Below are 14,852 nucleotides of genomic sequence, written 5' to 3'. Positions count from 1 at the left end.
CGAGGTACTAAGGCAGCTTAACTTCCTTGGTCATGGTATTTCTGAAATAACACTGAGTTAATCTTTGCACATATCTATTTCAGTCTATTTTAATAATATTTACCAAAACTGTGATTTTGTTTATACTGTTACCTTATTTAGCACTAAAATGAGATAAATACTTATTTTTGAGACAGTTGACTTGGTTAATGCCTTTGCATTTTAGGAGGAAGTCATTATTTTGCCTCAGATGAAGCCCAGAGCAACAGTCTCATTGATTCTTTCAGGACCTTTGGATTAGGAAACACAGATATCTCTCAGCAGTCTTTTCAGGTCAGAGTTTCCACTCCTTGGGCTTTTATCCTTATGCTTAGACAGAAACAAAAAAAAAATTTGATAGTTATGTTTTGAGTTTTATATTTGTATCATAGTAAATTTTTACTTGAAATCAAAACTTCAATATTGAAATTTTTAAAAAATACAACACTATCCAATTGTGTGATAAAATGGGTTTATACATATAAAGACAATGGAAATGCATTGAAAGAAAAAATCAAGTTACACAAGAAAAGCATGTCTGAAACTGGTTAAATGATAAAGATAGATATTATTTACCAGTTAATAAACAATTTCATAAAATTGTTTTACTATTTTTTTTGTAAATGTTGTCTTTAATTTCCATTTTTCTGGAGAGGTAATTCAGGAATTATCTTCTATATTTCAGCATTCATGCAAACCCTAGAATTTCAGATAATCAAATTAACAGCAGTAAGGTATAATATGAATTCAGAGACCACAAAATATCTCTTAAGCTCTCAGTGTCTCAGTTCCTCATTTGGAATGTAAAACCATATGATCTCTCTATGTAAAATTCCTGGGGATTTGTTATAAACTTTTAAAGTTTCTGAACAATAAAAAGTGAGAAGATTGTGAATTTCTAGTCCATTTATTCTAATAAAGTAAGAATATTTAAATTTAAAGAACATCTGTGAATACACAGCACTGACAGATATATAGGGTTTCTTTCTCAGAATGTTTAGTTTAAGAAATAACATCAAAACCTAACAATGTCAAATTTTCATTCCTAAAGTTAGACTTTTTACAAAGATATAATATCCATTATTCTAAGAATTTGCTAGAAAATCTCCTACTTCCATGTCTTCCACCCACCCCACCCCTTGCCAACTGTGAAATAGATTCAAAATCATAAAACTGAACTCAACAATTTAGGTTGGAAATGGAGAGAATATCTCTTGAAAAATAAATTAAGCAGGAATGAGTCAATAATCATTACTTATCTATGATCATAGTTCTTTCTTTTAACTCTTCAAACATTTTTCCAAGTGGGTTTTTTGGGGTTTTTTTATGCTTTTGTTAGTGCATTATAGTTATGTCTAGTTGAGTTTATTTTGACATAATCATACATGTATGAAATTTAATTTGCTCCATTTCAGTCCCCAGACTTCCTCTTTTCCTCTCTTTCTTCCTACCCTTATTCCCCTCCTCTACTCTTCTACTTGTCTTCCTTATGTTTATTAATCTATTTATTTTTAATTGGTGCTTTATAGATAGACATAAAGGTAGAATTCACTGTAGTGTATTTATACATACACGTAGCATAATTTCCTTCCCTCCCCCTTCTAGCCTCCTTCCACTCCACTGGTCTTCCCTCTATTCTTACGTCTTCTGATGATTTTTCCCTTACTTTGCTCTAGCTTCCACATTTGAGAGAAAACATTTGACTCTTGATTTTCTGAGTCTCAATAGTATTACTATTGTTACTTAGACTCAAAATCTGTGAGTAATCCTGACTCTTCTTTATTCATGTACATGATGTGTACAAATGTCAACAAAGATTGTTTCCTTCAAAATGTTTTACAAAAATCAATTTATTGCCATATTTAGCACAATATTCTCCAGTTCCATATATTTACCAGAAAATATAATAATTTCATTCTTCTTTATGGCTGAGTAAAACTTCATTTTGTGTGTGTGTGTGTGTGTGTGTGTGTAAAAAATATTTTAATCCATTCACCTATTGAAGAACCTGAGCTGGTTGCATAACTTTGCTATTATGTGGTGCACTGCTATAAATATTGATGTGACTATATCACTATACTATACTCTTTTAGTTCTTTTGGATAAATACCAAGGAATGGGTTAGCTGGATTATATGGTGGTGCCATTCCTAGTTTTTTAAGGAATCTCAATACTGCTTTCCAGAGAGGTACTAATTTGCAGTCCCACCAACAATATATCAATGTGTACCTTTTCCCCAACATCCTTTCCAGTACTTATAGTATTTGTATTCTGGATAATTATGATTTTGACTGGAATGAGATGAAATCTCAATGAAGTTTTGATTTGCATTTCCCTGATTGTTAGGGAAGTTGAACATGTTTACATATGTTTGTTGGTCATTTGTATTTCTTCTTTTGAGAAATACCTATTTAGTTCTTTTGCCCATTTATTGATTAGGTTATCTGGTTTCTTGGTATTAAGTTTTTTGAGTTCTTTAAGTACTCTGAATATTAATCCCCTGTCAAAGGAGTAGCTGTCAAAGATTTTGCTCACGTTCTGTAGGCTTTCTCTTCATGCTTTTAATCATTCCCTTTGCTATATAGAGCTTTTAAATTTAATGCCATCCCCCTTATTTATTTTTGGTTTTATTTCTTGAGCTCCAGGAGTCTTATTTGGGAAGTAAGTACTTGCACAATATGTTGGAGTATTAACCTTATATTTTCTTCTAGCAGTCCAACTGGCTTTTTATTTTATACCTTCTTCTGAATTCAATTCCTTTTCCCAACATCTGAACCTCAATAGTATTACTGTTGTTACTTAGACTCAAAATCTTTGAGTAGCCTTGACTCTTCTTTGTTCATGTACATGATGTGTACAAATGTCAACAAAGATTGTTTCCTTCAAAATGTTTTACAAAAATCAATTTCTTGCCATATTTACTCTTACCAAGTCTATTTCATATCACTTTATATCAAAACTAATGTATCCCATCTTTTAGTTCGTCAAATTACAGCCTATATTAATAAACCTATTTTCTTCCTCTCAACAATGAAGAGCAGATATCCTAGGATGCAGACTTTGAATAGGCACAGATTGATTTGAAAATCTATCTGTAAATTTAGCTGAAACCTGTTCTACAAATTGGTTTAGAGATGTACCTGGCTGTCAAGAGAGGTAAAACTGAAGGAGAATACAGGTCATTCTGAGCTTTTCAACTGGTCTAACTAAAGAATGATGATAACATATAAGTTGGGGAGAACTTGTACTTGAATGATGGCAGGTGATATATGGAAGGAAAGCTGCACTCCACACTCCACTGGATTATCTTCCCTAAGTACTACTATGGAGCCAGAGCTCTTCCTTTATTAGTAATTTCTGATAAAAGCCTAAAAGGTATTCACATTCATATTTAACTTGATAATACTTTGTCCACTCAAGGGCTTAATAGAAGACTGAGATTTTAATCAAATCATTGATGTTTGAATGGTAGAATTCTCTTACTTCCTTCAGAAATGGAGTCAAGGTGGGTTTAGGACTACATTGGAATAGAAGTGGTACTTCCCACTGTTCCTGAAATGACACCATTCTAGGAAACATCTTCTTGGTCATAAAGTTGAATTTTCTGACTAAGGATTATCTGCAAAGTTTCTAAAAACTTTTTCTTCAAAGCTCCTCTCAGAGAAATTCCATCTCATTTTCTTTCCTCTCAGGATTTCAACTTTCATAGACATCAGCTTGCCCTATTTGTTTGTTCTCTTCCCGGACATATTTTTTACTCAGGGACTACTCACTCTATTGTCTGTGAAAAAAAATTAAACTCTCACATGGAGAAAAAAACCATGGTGAAATTGTCCCAGTTATATGCTAATATTCCTTTTTGTGTTGAGGTCCCCCTGACTATCTCTACTTAAATATTCTATCCAGCTGGGTGCAGTGGTGCACACCTATAATACCAGCAGCTCAGTATACTGAAGTAGGAAGATCTCAAGTTCAAAGTCATCCTCAGCAATTTAGCAAGGCCCTAACCTGTTAGCAAGACCTTGACTCAAAATAAACAATAACAAAGGGCTGGGGATGTGGATCAGTGGCTAAGTGCCCTGGGTCCAATCCCCAGTACCAAAAAAATAAAATAATAATTACTCTATTCACCAATATGTATTTTATTTTTTTAAATATCTTTATTTTATTTTTATGTGGTACCAAGAATCGAACATAGTGCCTCACACACGCTGGGCAAGTGCGCTACCACTTGAGCCACATCTCCAGCCCCTGTATTTTCTTTTAGGTCATGAAGATATACAAACAAGGGTTCGTGCAAACACACACAAGTACACCCCCTACCGTTAATTATGTTCTATTGTTGCACCATCCTTAAATGCTAAAGCCTTGGGTGGGTATTTGCCATGACAACTATGAAATAATAATAGAGCTATACTTCCAACTGCATAACCCAGTCTCTGCTCTAAGACTTTCAATGCACTCTATTCTTTACTCAGACCCCATATTTCTGTGCTTTCTGACAATTCTCACATCCCAATCAGCTTTAGAAAGATCATGAATCTATGGTTGTATGTAATATGTAAGTTTGCTCTCAGGCCAAAAAGTAAGAATCATCTTAAAAAGAATATAATATTCTCTTCTGCAACCATTAATTTTTTAAAATATATTTAAACAGCTTGAAAGTAAGGGATTAGCACTGAACAACAATCCCTGGATGAATGGCTCTCTAGTAATTGATAGCACAGTGGGAAAAGACTCATTCTTTTTCATCACATGGGATAATCAGCCTCCTACTATTTCTCTCTGGGATCCTAATGGAACACTGATGAGAAGTTTCATAGTGGACAGTCATTCCAAAATGGCCTATCTCAGTATTCCAGGAAATGCACGGGTAAGCAATCAGCTTCTATATTTCTTTCAAAAAATTTTCAGAACATAAAAACAAATTCTTTAATGCTGTAAATGTAATTTTTAAATGTCTGTGTGCCAATAATGATATCATGTTCAAAATTATGGTAAAACAGAATGTTATTTCCATCTATGTGTGATCCTAAGAATTTTATGGAAGGAGAAAAAAAAAAGAACTTAAGTAGGAGTAAGAAGAAAAAAGCGGCGGGGGGTGGCGCATAAAATATAATTTACCTTAAAAAAGTTTTGAAGAGTAAATGTAAGAGATCTTTTGAACATGGCATACACATTGTTAAAATTTCCTTCCTAATTAACTCCAATTAAAATGCAATGTATAAGGCTGGGGTTGTGACTCAGCGGTAGAGCGCTTGCCTAACACGTGTGAGGCACTGGGTTTGTTCCTCAGCACCACATAAAAATAAATAAATAAAGATATTGTGTCCATATACAACTAAAAAAAAAATTTAAAAAAAGAATGCAAAGTATAGGTTCAAGCCAAAGAATAAAGACCTAAATATAGACCACCTTTCAAACTATGTATTTCTAACCAGAAATTTCACCAGGTGTAGACACTATTCATGACATTAATCAAGATTCTATAAATAATTGCCTTAGTTCTTATCATGGGATATCATGAAATCCCTCAAAAGTCTGTTTGGTTTCTCTTACAAGATTTTTTTTTCAAATTGCATAATGGAAACACAGAAAATGGCTTGCCAACTTATTATATTTCCATGAAAATTTTAGGTGGGCATTTGGACTTACAGTCTTCGGGCCAAAGCAAACCCAGAAACACTAACAATGACAGTAACCTCTCGGGCAGCAAATTCTTCTGTGCCTCCAATCACAGTGAATGCTAAAATGAACAAAGACACAAACAGTTTCCCCAGCCCGATGATCATTTATGCACAAGTTCTACAAGGATATGTCCCCATTATTGGAGCCAGTGTGACTGCTTTTATTGAATCAAACAGTGGAAAAACACAAGTTTTGGAACTTTTGGACAATGGTGCAGGTGATTCACAGACTTTTATGAATAAGCTTATATTGTTATATCCCAGGATATAGTAAGGGGCTCTGTGGTAGCCTGGGGCAGAAAGACAGGTACCCAAAGAGTGGAGGAATAGCAGAACCAGCAGGAAATTCTATAAGGTTAAACCCACAAAGTGCAAGTGTCTTGCGAATGCTAACCACTCAATAAATGTTATTTATTGTCATCTTTATTGTTTGTCACTAGAGAGCCAATTGTCTATCACCAGTTAAGGTCTCTTTCAGGAGAGCAAGGATAGAATCAATATACACATTTGCTTCTTAGGGGGAGCATCATCAAAAGAGTCTGGCCAAGGAGGATGAAGCCAAGCAGTCAGATGGGATTAACCCTGGCCCTTGGGAGGAAAAGGGAGAGAAGAGTAATTCCCATAGCTGGAAGAAAGCATGCATTTCTGAAAACAATCCAGAGAAAAGCAGATGATCCTGGACTAAGGATATCACTTCAGGATCTCTGAGTTAGAGTATAAAACCCCCTGGAAAATGAATTGGGAATTTGATGAGGAACTCCAATGCTGGTAATAATCTAGAAGTATACTTATAACACAGTATTCTTGAGTCCCCTAGATATTCATTCTAAAAGTAAATGGGATTTTTCCACTGACAAACCAGAGAGCTAATGAATCAAGAAAGCAAGAACTATGGATTAAAAAATAAATAAAGTGGAGGCTAAGTCTACTTGGTAGTTGATGAGGATAAGAATTCAATACTAAACAAAGATACATCTTTAGTAAGGCCTTTTGAATTGAACAGAGATGGCATAATTAATGTTTATATAAAGCTAAAATTAGGCCATTTAGCTGGGAAAACAATAAGAAGGATAATAGGACAATCTCAATATAATATGTTAAGGGCCAGAGGTATTTATCATACATACATGCACATATGTATGAGGTACTCATCATATACATGTGAGGTATTTATTGTATATATATTAAATAACATGAATTTATAATGCCATAAATAGTATAAAATATATCCACAAATCTATATATTTCATAATTCTTCAAAACTATCAACACAAGATATTATGCTCTACCAAAGCATAATGGAAATATTCTCTATTTTGGAGACGGTAGCCCTATATGCTTGGCTTAGAAAATAATAAATCTCTCTTTTTTTCAATAATAACTTCTTCCTTCTTTCTATACTAAGGTGCTGATTCTTACAAGGATGATGGGGTATACTCCAGGTACTTCACAGCTTATGAAGAAAATGGAATATATAGCTTAAAAGTGCAGGCTTATGGAGGAACAAATACTGCCATGAGAAGCTTAAAACACCCACTGAATACTGCTGCACGTCTCTCAGACTGGGTAGTCAATGGTGAGTAATTCTTACCTCAGAAATCCAGTGCTGGTTTGAATAATATTTATGGGGTGATATGGTTAAAGCTTTAAAGATTTTATAACTCAAAGTATAGTTATTTCTAAGTATATGGAGGATTTGTTCTATGACCCATCATAGATACCAACTTCATGGATGTTTAAGTCTCTTATTTCAATGTTATAGTATTTGCATAACACATACACATATTCCTGCACACTTTAAATTATTTCTAGATTACTTATAATACTTAATACCATTTAAATACCATGTAAATAATTGATATTCTATGTTACTTAGGGAATAATGATAAGAAAAAGTCTGTACATATTCAGTACAAGGGTCAAACATAAATATTTTTAAAAACATAATTTTGATCCATCATTTGTGAAATCTTCCAACATGGAACCTGCAAAAATAAAGGGCCAACTATATAACTTCTCATATTTCTGTACTGATGATCTCAGTCATATTGAGATTTGCCTCCAAATTAATCTAAGACATAGCATAGTATCTGGTGTCTAGTAAGCATTCAGTAAATGTCAGATGTTATTATATTAATTTGGAGCACCTTACAAAGATCAACAATAATAAATCAAATTTTCAGCTCAGGCCAAAGGAAACAAGCCTATATGTCATGAACTTAAATACAAACCAGTAGCAAAATTTATCCCTCAGATTACATATGCTATAAAAGAAATGTTAATAAGAAAACAATTTATTAAATTAAAAGGAAAAAATGTATGATTTCACGTAGTGATGAGGATTAAGAATACATTCTTAGTCGCCCACAGTAGCACACACCTGTGAATTACAGGTGGCTCAGGAGGCTGAGGCAGGAGGATTACAAGTTCAAAGCCAGTCTCAGCAAAAGTGAGGCACTAAGCAACTCAGTAAGACCCTGTCTCTAAATAAAATACAAAATAGATCTGGAGATGTGGCTTAGTGGTTGACTGTCCCAAAGTTCAAACCCCAGTATCAAAAAAAAAAAAAAGAATATATTCTTAAATCAAAGGGAGATCAGTAGAGTAAAAAGACGAAGGGAGGAAAAAGGGAAACACTAGGGAATGATATCAGCCAAATTATATTGTTATACTAAGTGCATATATGAATATGTAACACAAATCCATCCCACCATTATGTGTAACTATAATGCACACAGTGAAAAAAGAAAAAATTGAAAAAAGTATACATTCTTGATGAATTGCTATCAGGGAAGACAGCAGAGTAGGCAGTACCAGGAATCCATATCTCTACCTAGAGAATACTTGTACTGGCATAATTTGTCTAATATAATGAGTATGGAACTCCAGAATTTATTTGAATGCTTTCAGCTTCCAGCGGAAGATTTCAATTATACTTTGCAGGAAACAGGTTAATTTCAGCTCTTATTCTCATAGCAATTACTCTTTCCTTCTAGTTCCATGGCATATGGCCCATACTCTGGGGGTGGTTGAATGAGTCAGGGTGGGCAATAAAACCTTACCCTCACTACTAGCTAAATGTTCTTTCCGATTATGGAGAATAGAAACAGAAGCAGCCCATCCAGTTGAAGCAATTTTCAAGGGACTTAAAGAGACAGATTATTTTTTTCTCTGTCATTTTTCCCTATTACCACTTTTGGGATCCCAACACTTAAAGGTCATGACATTCAAATGCAACCACATATGTAGGTAATTTAGAAATGTCTAAGGAAAAACATAGGCTCACAAAAGAGTAGAGAATCCTTAAGTTTACACCTCAGGCTCATTTATGTCATAAAGGAACTCTATGATTATTTCTTTAAAACAGAAAACTCTGAAAAAGGGTGAACTGATTTCCAGGATTATCACATATAATATTCAAATGTCTAGTTTCCAACAACAACAAAAATCACAGTGTATATAATGAAACAGGAAAGTATGGCCCATCCAAAAAAATAAATAAATAAATTGATAAGGAATGTCCCTGAGGAAGACCAGGTGTAGATTGATTAGACAAAGACTTTGAAACAACCTTTAAAAAGGTGCTCAAAGAACTAAAGGAAGATGTGCACAGTCAAGGAAAAAAAAATGTGAACACAATGGCAATTTCAATAGTTAAAAAATATAAATAGGACCCAAAAATAAATTCTAGAGCTGACAATTAAACTGAAATTAAAAATTTATTACACAGATTCTAAAGATTTTAGTGGGAAGAATGAAAAAACAGAGAACTTGAAGTTAAGAAAATAAAACTATTTTATTTGAGGAACAGAAAGAAAAAGTTGCAGAAAAGTGAAAAGGGCTGAAAGGATCTGTGGAAGAACTCATGTGGATCAATATGCACATAGTAATAGTCTCAGAAGAAAAAGAGTAGATAGAACAGGGCAGGGAGAATATCTGAAGGCTGAAAGAAGAAAACTGTCAACTGAAATCCAGTATCCAACAAGGCTATCCTTCAAAAATAAGAGAAAGTTGGTTTTCTGGAATAAACAAAAGTTAAGGTAGTTAATTATCACTAGACCTGCCCTGAAAAAAAAAATATTAAACAGAATCTCTCAGTTCAAAATGAAAAAATCAGGAAATATTCTCAAGCCAAATTAAGAAATAAAAATCTCTGAAAAAGGAAAATACATGAGAAATTATCAAAGCTACTTTTGTTGTATTTTTGATTTCTACAACATTTTTTATTTTCAACATGATTTAAGAAACTAATGAGTAAAAACAATTATTTGCCCATGTTTTTGGACACACAAGGCAATACAATTTATAACACCAGTACTTGAGAGGCGATGTGTACAGAACCATATAAGAGTAGGGGTTTTATATCCCTTTGCAGTTAAGCTGGTATGATTTCAAATTAGAATGTTATTAATTTAGATTTTAAATATAATCTATGTTACAACAAAAAGGCTATAATATAAACATAAAAGAAAATAAGAAAGAAATAAAATGTTTTACTACAAAAAAATTAACTAAACACAAAAAGAAGACAGTAATACAGGAAATTAGAGACCAAAAAAGCTATAAGGCATATAGAACACAAATATAAATATAGCAAAAGTAAGGCCCTACTTATTAGTAATTACCTTAAATACAAATAGACTAAATTCTGTCATCAAAAGACAAAGATAAAAATTGTGATGTAGCTTAGTTATAGAGTGCTTGCCTAGCATATACAAGATCTGGGTTTTGATCCTTAGCAACACCCCCCCACACACATACACATACACACAGACACACACACACAAGACAGATTATAGCAGAATAGATTGTTTTAAATCCAACTATATAAAGGCTATAAGAGATTTACATTTGATCCAAGGACAAAAATAGCTTGAAAGTGAAAAAGTATAAAAAGATACCCCAGGGCTGGGGTTTTGGCTCAGTGGAAGAGTGCTCTCGCCTAGCATGCATGAGGCACTGGGTTCAATCCTCAGTACCACATAAAAATAAAATAAAGATACTATGTCCACCTAAAGCTAAAAAATACATATTAAAAAAAAGATACTCCATGAAACTAATAATCAAAAGAACTGGAATGCTACATTAATATCAGACAAAATAGATTTTTACATTTAAAAAGTTTATAAGAGACAAAGAAAGGCATTATATATTAATAAAAGGTTCATTTAACACAGCAAATTATATAGCCATTATAAACATATAGCCACCTAGTAATATACCCTCAAACTATGAATACAAACTTGATAGAATTTAATACTAAAACAGAAGGTTTGTCAATGATAATTTGAGACTTCAATTATTGAGACTTCAATAATGAGAGAACATGCAGAGAAAAAATAAATAATGAAAAATAGTAATTTAACAACACAATAAATCAACAAAATCTGATAGATCTATATAGAACAATCTACTGAACAAGAAAAAAAACAATTCTTAAGTGCACATACATTCAGAACTAAGAGGGAAACTTACAACTCTAAATGCTTACATTAAAAAAAGAATAAATATCTCAAGTCAACAGCCTAACATTTCAACTTCATGAATTAGGAAAAAGACAAACAAACAATTCAAATTTGGCAGAGATATAAAATAATACAGATCAGAATAGACAAAAATAAAATAGAAAAATGGAGAAAATCAATAAAATCAGAGTTCTTTGAAAAGGTTAACAAATGATGAAATTTTATCTCGATAAACTAAAAAAAGAGAGATAAATCACTAAAATCAAATATTCGAAATTCTAGAGGAACACAAAGAACTAGAAGAAAGTATTAAAAAAATTGTAAATAATCACATTAAATGACTTAGATAAAATGAGAAATTCCTAGATACACAAACTCTACCAAGACTATAATGAAAAGAAATACAAAATCAGAATAGACCTCTAACTAGTAAGAAGAATGAATCCCAACAAAGAAAAGTCCTGAACCTGATAGCTTCACAGGCGAATTCCACAAAACATTTAAAGAACTAACAACAATCCTCAACTTTTCCCCCAAAAAATTGAAAAGGAGCAATTACTTCCAAACTCATCCTATAAAGCCAGCACTGATATCAAAGCCAAAAATATTACAAGAAAAAACATTGCATACTGTATCCCTGTCTTAATCCATTTGAGCTACTATCATAAAAATAATCCAAACTGGGTAGTTTATATACAACAGAATTTTTTTTCTCATAGTTCCAGAGTCTTAGAAGTCCAAGATTAAGGCACTAGTAATTTAATGTCTGGTGAAAGCCCACTTCGTGGTTTATATCTGTATTCTAGCCTTAACCCCACGAAACAGAAAGAGTAAGGACTCTCTCAACCTCCTTTATAAGGACACAAATTCCATTTATGAAGACTCTACCCTCATTACTTAATCACCTCCCAAAGGCTCCACCACCTAATATTACCACCAAAAGGATTAGGATTGCAGAATATGAATTCTGGAGACAAACATTCAGACATTGCAACTCCTTATGAATATTGAAACAAAAGTTCCCAACAAAATATCAGAAAACAAAATTTAGTAGTATATTTTAAAGATTATATGCCATGACCTTGTGGGATTTATTTTTTGAGGGCAAGGATAGTCCAATAAAAATCAATTAGTATAGTATACTACATTATCAGAATAAAACAATGATTATTTCAATTGATGCAGAAAAAGAATTTGACAAAATTTAAATCTTTCATGATAAAAATTCAACAAACTAGAAAAAAAGTAGCTCAACATAAAAAGCCCAAATATGAAAAACCTAAAGTTAACATTATACTCAGTGTTGAAAATCTAAAAGTTTATCCTATAAGATCAGAAAATATTACAGGAATGCCACTCTTACCAGTTCTATATGACAGTACCAATAGTCCTAGCCAAAGCAACTAGGCAAGAAAAATAAATTAATAGTGCTAAATGTTCCCACAATTACAAAAAATGATAAAAGGTGATGGATATATAATTACCCTGACTTGACAATTACACAATGTATACATGTGTTAAAACATTATATTATACTCAATAAATATGTACAATTATCATGTGACTGTAAAAGGGCAGTTATTGAATTATGTAACATTATTTCCATTCTAAGTACCCTTAATTACAAAACAATTCATTATTTGATTGTATCCTGCAATATCCTGGTCAGGATGCTAAAGATAGAATTCCCTTACCAAAGATTTTTGAACGCACAAAAACAAAGTCAATGAATCTCATAACTTTTGAAGAACAGTATCACCTATGCATAGGCAGTGTTTGAATTACCAAGTTAGCTATATAATTTGTGTGACATAGGATAGTAAAGGGGTAATCTGTAGTAGTCAAGAGAAGAATATCTGATCAATTAGATGTTATATATTTAAAAACATCAGGTGTAGGAATATTCTAGAAATCATTAAAAACAATACTGAGCAAATGATTTTTATAACCTTTATATAATACTTCTGGGTTACAGTTTCACAACACTTTTTTCTTTCTTGATCTTTGACTTTGTCACCAAACTTAGTAAAATGTGACATGTATATGAAGAAAAAGTAAAAGACCAGTGGAGAATTTCATTTGTTGAGTTTTAAAAGTACTAGTACTGTTCTGTTCCTTAAAAACCAGGAAATTTTTAACACAGGTAAAATTGAAGAGAATCTACCAAGTCCTGAAAATGATGAGGATACTCAAACATTTTTGGAGAGTTTCAGCAGAACAGCATCTGGAGGTGCATTTGTGGTATCCCAAGTTCCACAGCTTCCTTTGCCTGACCAGTTCCCACCAAGTCAAATCACAGACCTTGATGCCACATCTGAGGGGAATCAGATCAATCTAACATGGACAGCACCAGGAGATAATTTTGATGTTGGAAAAGGTAAGGATGAATGTTTTATGGTTATAAATGAAAGGTACTCATTGCAAAATTGAAGGTATAAAGGTGGAGGAGTGGGGAAGTTTTTAATTGATGACTTAACAAAAAATTAGTTTTATAATCTGATTCTTTGACTTAATCAAATGACACATGTTAACCTGGTCCAAACTTTTCTCACCAAAAAAAAAAAAAGTTAGCATTTGGCAAAGTTGTAAAAGTCAGAATTTAACAGCTATCAAAAGGTAAATAATGATGTAAATATAAGCATCTCTTTGCATGATTAGTCATTTTTAAAAGAATAAATAAAAAGGAATTTAAAATGGTATACTCTAGATCCTACAACATGCATAACTTTTTTTCTTAGTTCAACAGTATATCATAAGAATAAGTAGAAGTATTATGGATCTAAGAGACAATTTTGATGATGCGCTTCAAGTTAATACTACCAACCTGTTACCAAAAGAGGCCAACTCCAAGGAAACCTTTGCATTTAAACCAGGAAACATCTCAGAAGAAAATGCAACCCACATATTCATTGCCATTCAAAGTGTAGACAAAAGCAATTTGATATCAAAAGTATCCAACATTGCACACGTAGCTTTGTTTATCCCCCAAGCAGATCCTAGTCCTGATGAAAGCCAACCAAACCCTGGAGTTAACATTTCTACCTTGATGTTGTCAGTGGTTGTATCTGTGGTAGTTGTTAGTATTATTTTAAGTACCACCATTTATATTTTAAAGAAGAAAAAAAATGCAAGTAGACCAAGGACTTGGTTTTAATATGATCAACAAAATTGAGGGATACCTGTGAATTTTTAAATTCTTCTTTGGATAATTAACTCATAAAAATAATTTTAAGAGGTCTAGAAAGAATACTTTATTAAATATAAACATCCAAAGATATTCAAAATATAGACTAAATCAACTTTAATAATCAATAATTGTATTTACTCATTTTATCATATATAGTGATGAATAAAAGAGCTTTTATATTATTGTTGTCTGTTATGTTATTTTATACAAAAGTTTTTTTGGAATTTATTTCAAACTTCATTGAAGTTAAAATTATATATTCATATAGTTGAAACAAATAGAAAAAAAGAACAATATATTTGGAAAAAAACAGATTTGGTCTCAGTTTATTGAGAATTATTAACATTATCACATCTGATATTGTGCTATAATAACCAAGGTTATGTTTACTGTGGTTTATAGAAATTGAGAGTAAAAACATTGAAATCACTCACCATCTGTGATGTCATGTTTTCCTTATTTCATCTCAATATAAACATATAATCTGTGCCTGTG

The 14,852-nt window shown here is 32.4% G+C and overlaps 1 protein-coding gene across 1 annotated transcript in view; it reads left to right on the top strand.

The window, feature by feature from the left end:
• The window catches only part of LOC143403894 (calcium-activated chloride channel regulator 4-like), a 35,441-nt gene extending 21,117 nt beyond the window's left edge, over nucleotides 1-14,324 (top strand). Inside the window, exons 9-14 of the mRNA XM_076862210.1 lie at nucleotides 206-312; nucleotides 4,676-4,891; nucleotides 5,656-5,923; nucleotides 7,111-7,281; nucleotides 13,314-13,547; nucleotides 13,909-14,324. Coding sequence (XP_076718325.1) covers nucleotides 206-312; nucleotides 4,676-4,891; nucleotides 5,656-5,923; nucleotides 7,111-7,281; nucleotides 13,314-13,547; nucleotides 13,909-14,324 — 1,412 coding nt within the window. The remainder of the gene's footprint in view (nucleotides 1-205; nucleotides 313-4,675; nucleotides 4,892-5,655; nucleotides 5,924-7,110; nucleotides 7,282-13,313; nucleotides 13,548-13,908) is intronic.
• The last annotated feature ends 528 nt before the right edge of the window (nucleotides 14,325-14,852 follow it).

Source organism: Callospermophilus lateralis, chromosome 7 (genome assembly GCF_048772815.1).
Source record: "Callospermophilus lateralis isolate mCalLat2 chromosome 7, mCalLat2.hap1, whole genome shotgun sequence".
Classification (NCBI taxonomy): Eukaryota; Metazoa; Chordata; class Mammalia; order Rodentia; family Sciuridae; genus Callospermophilus; species Callospermophilus lateralis.
Note: the sequence above shows the minus strand (reverse complement) of the source record. Positions and strands in the feature narration are given on the sequence as shown.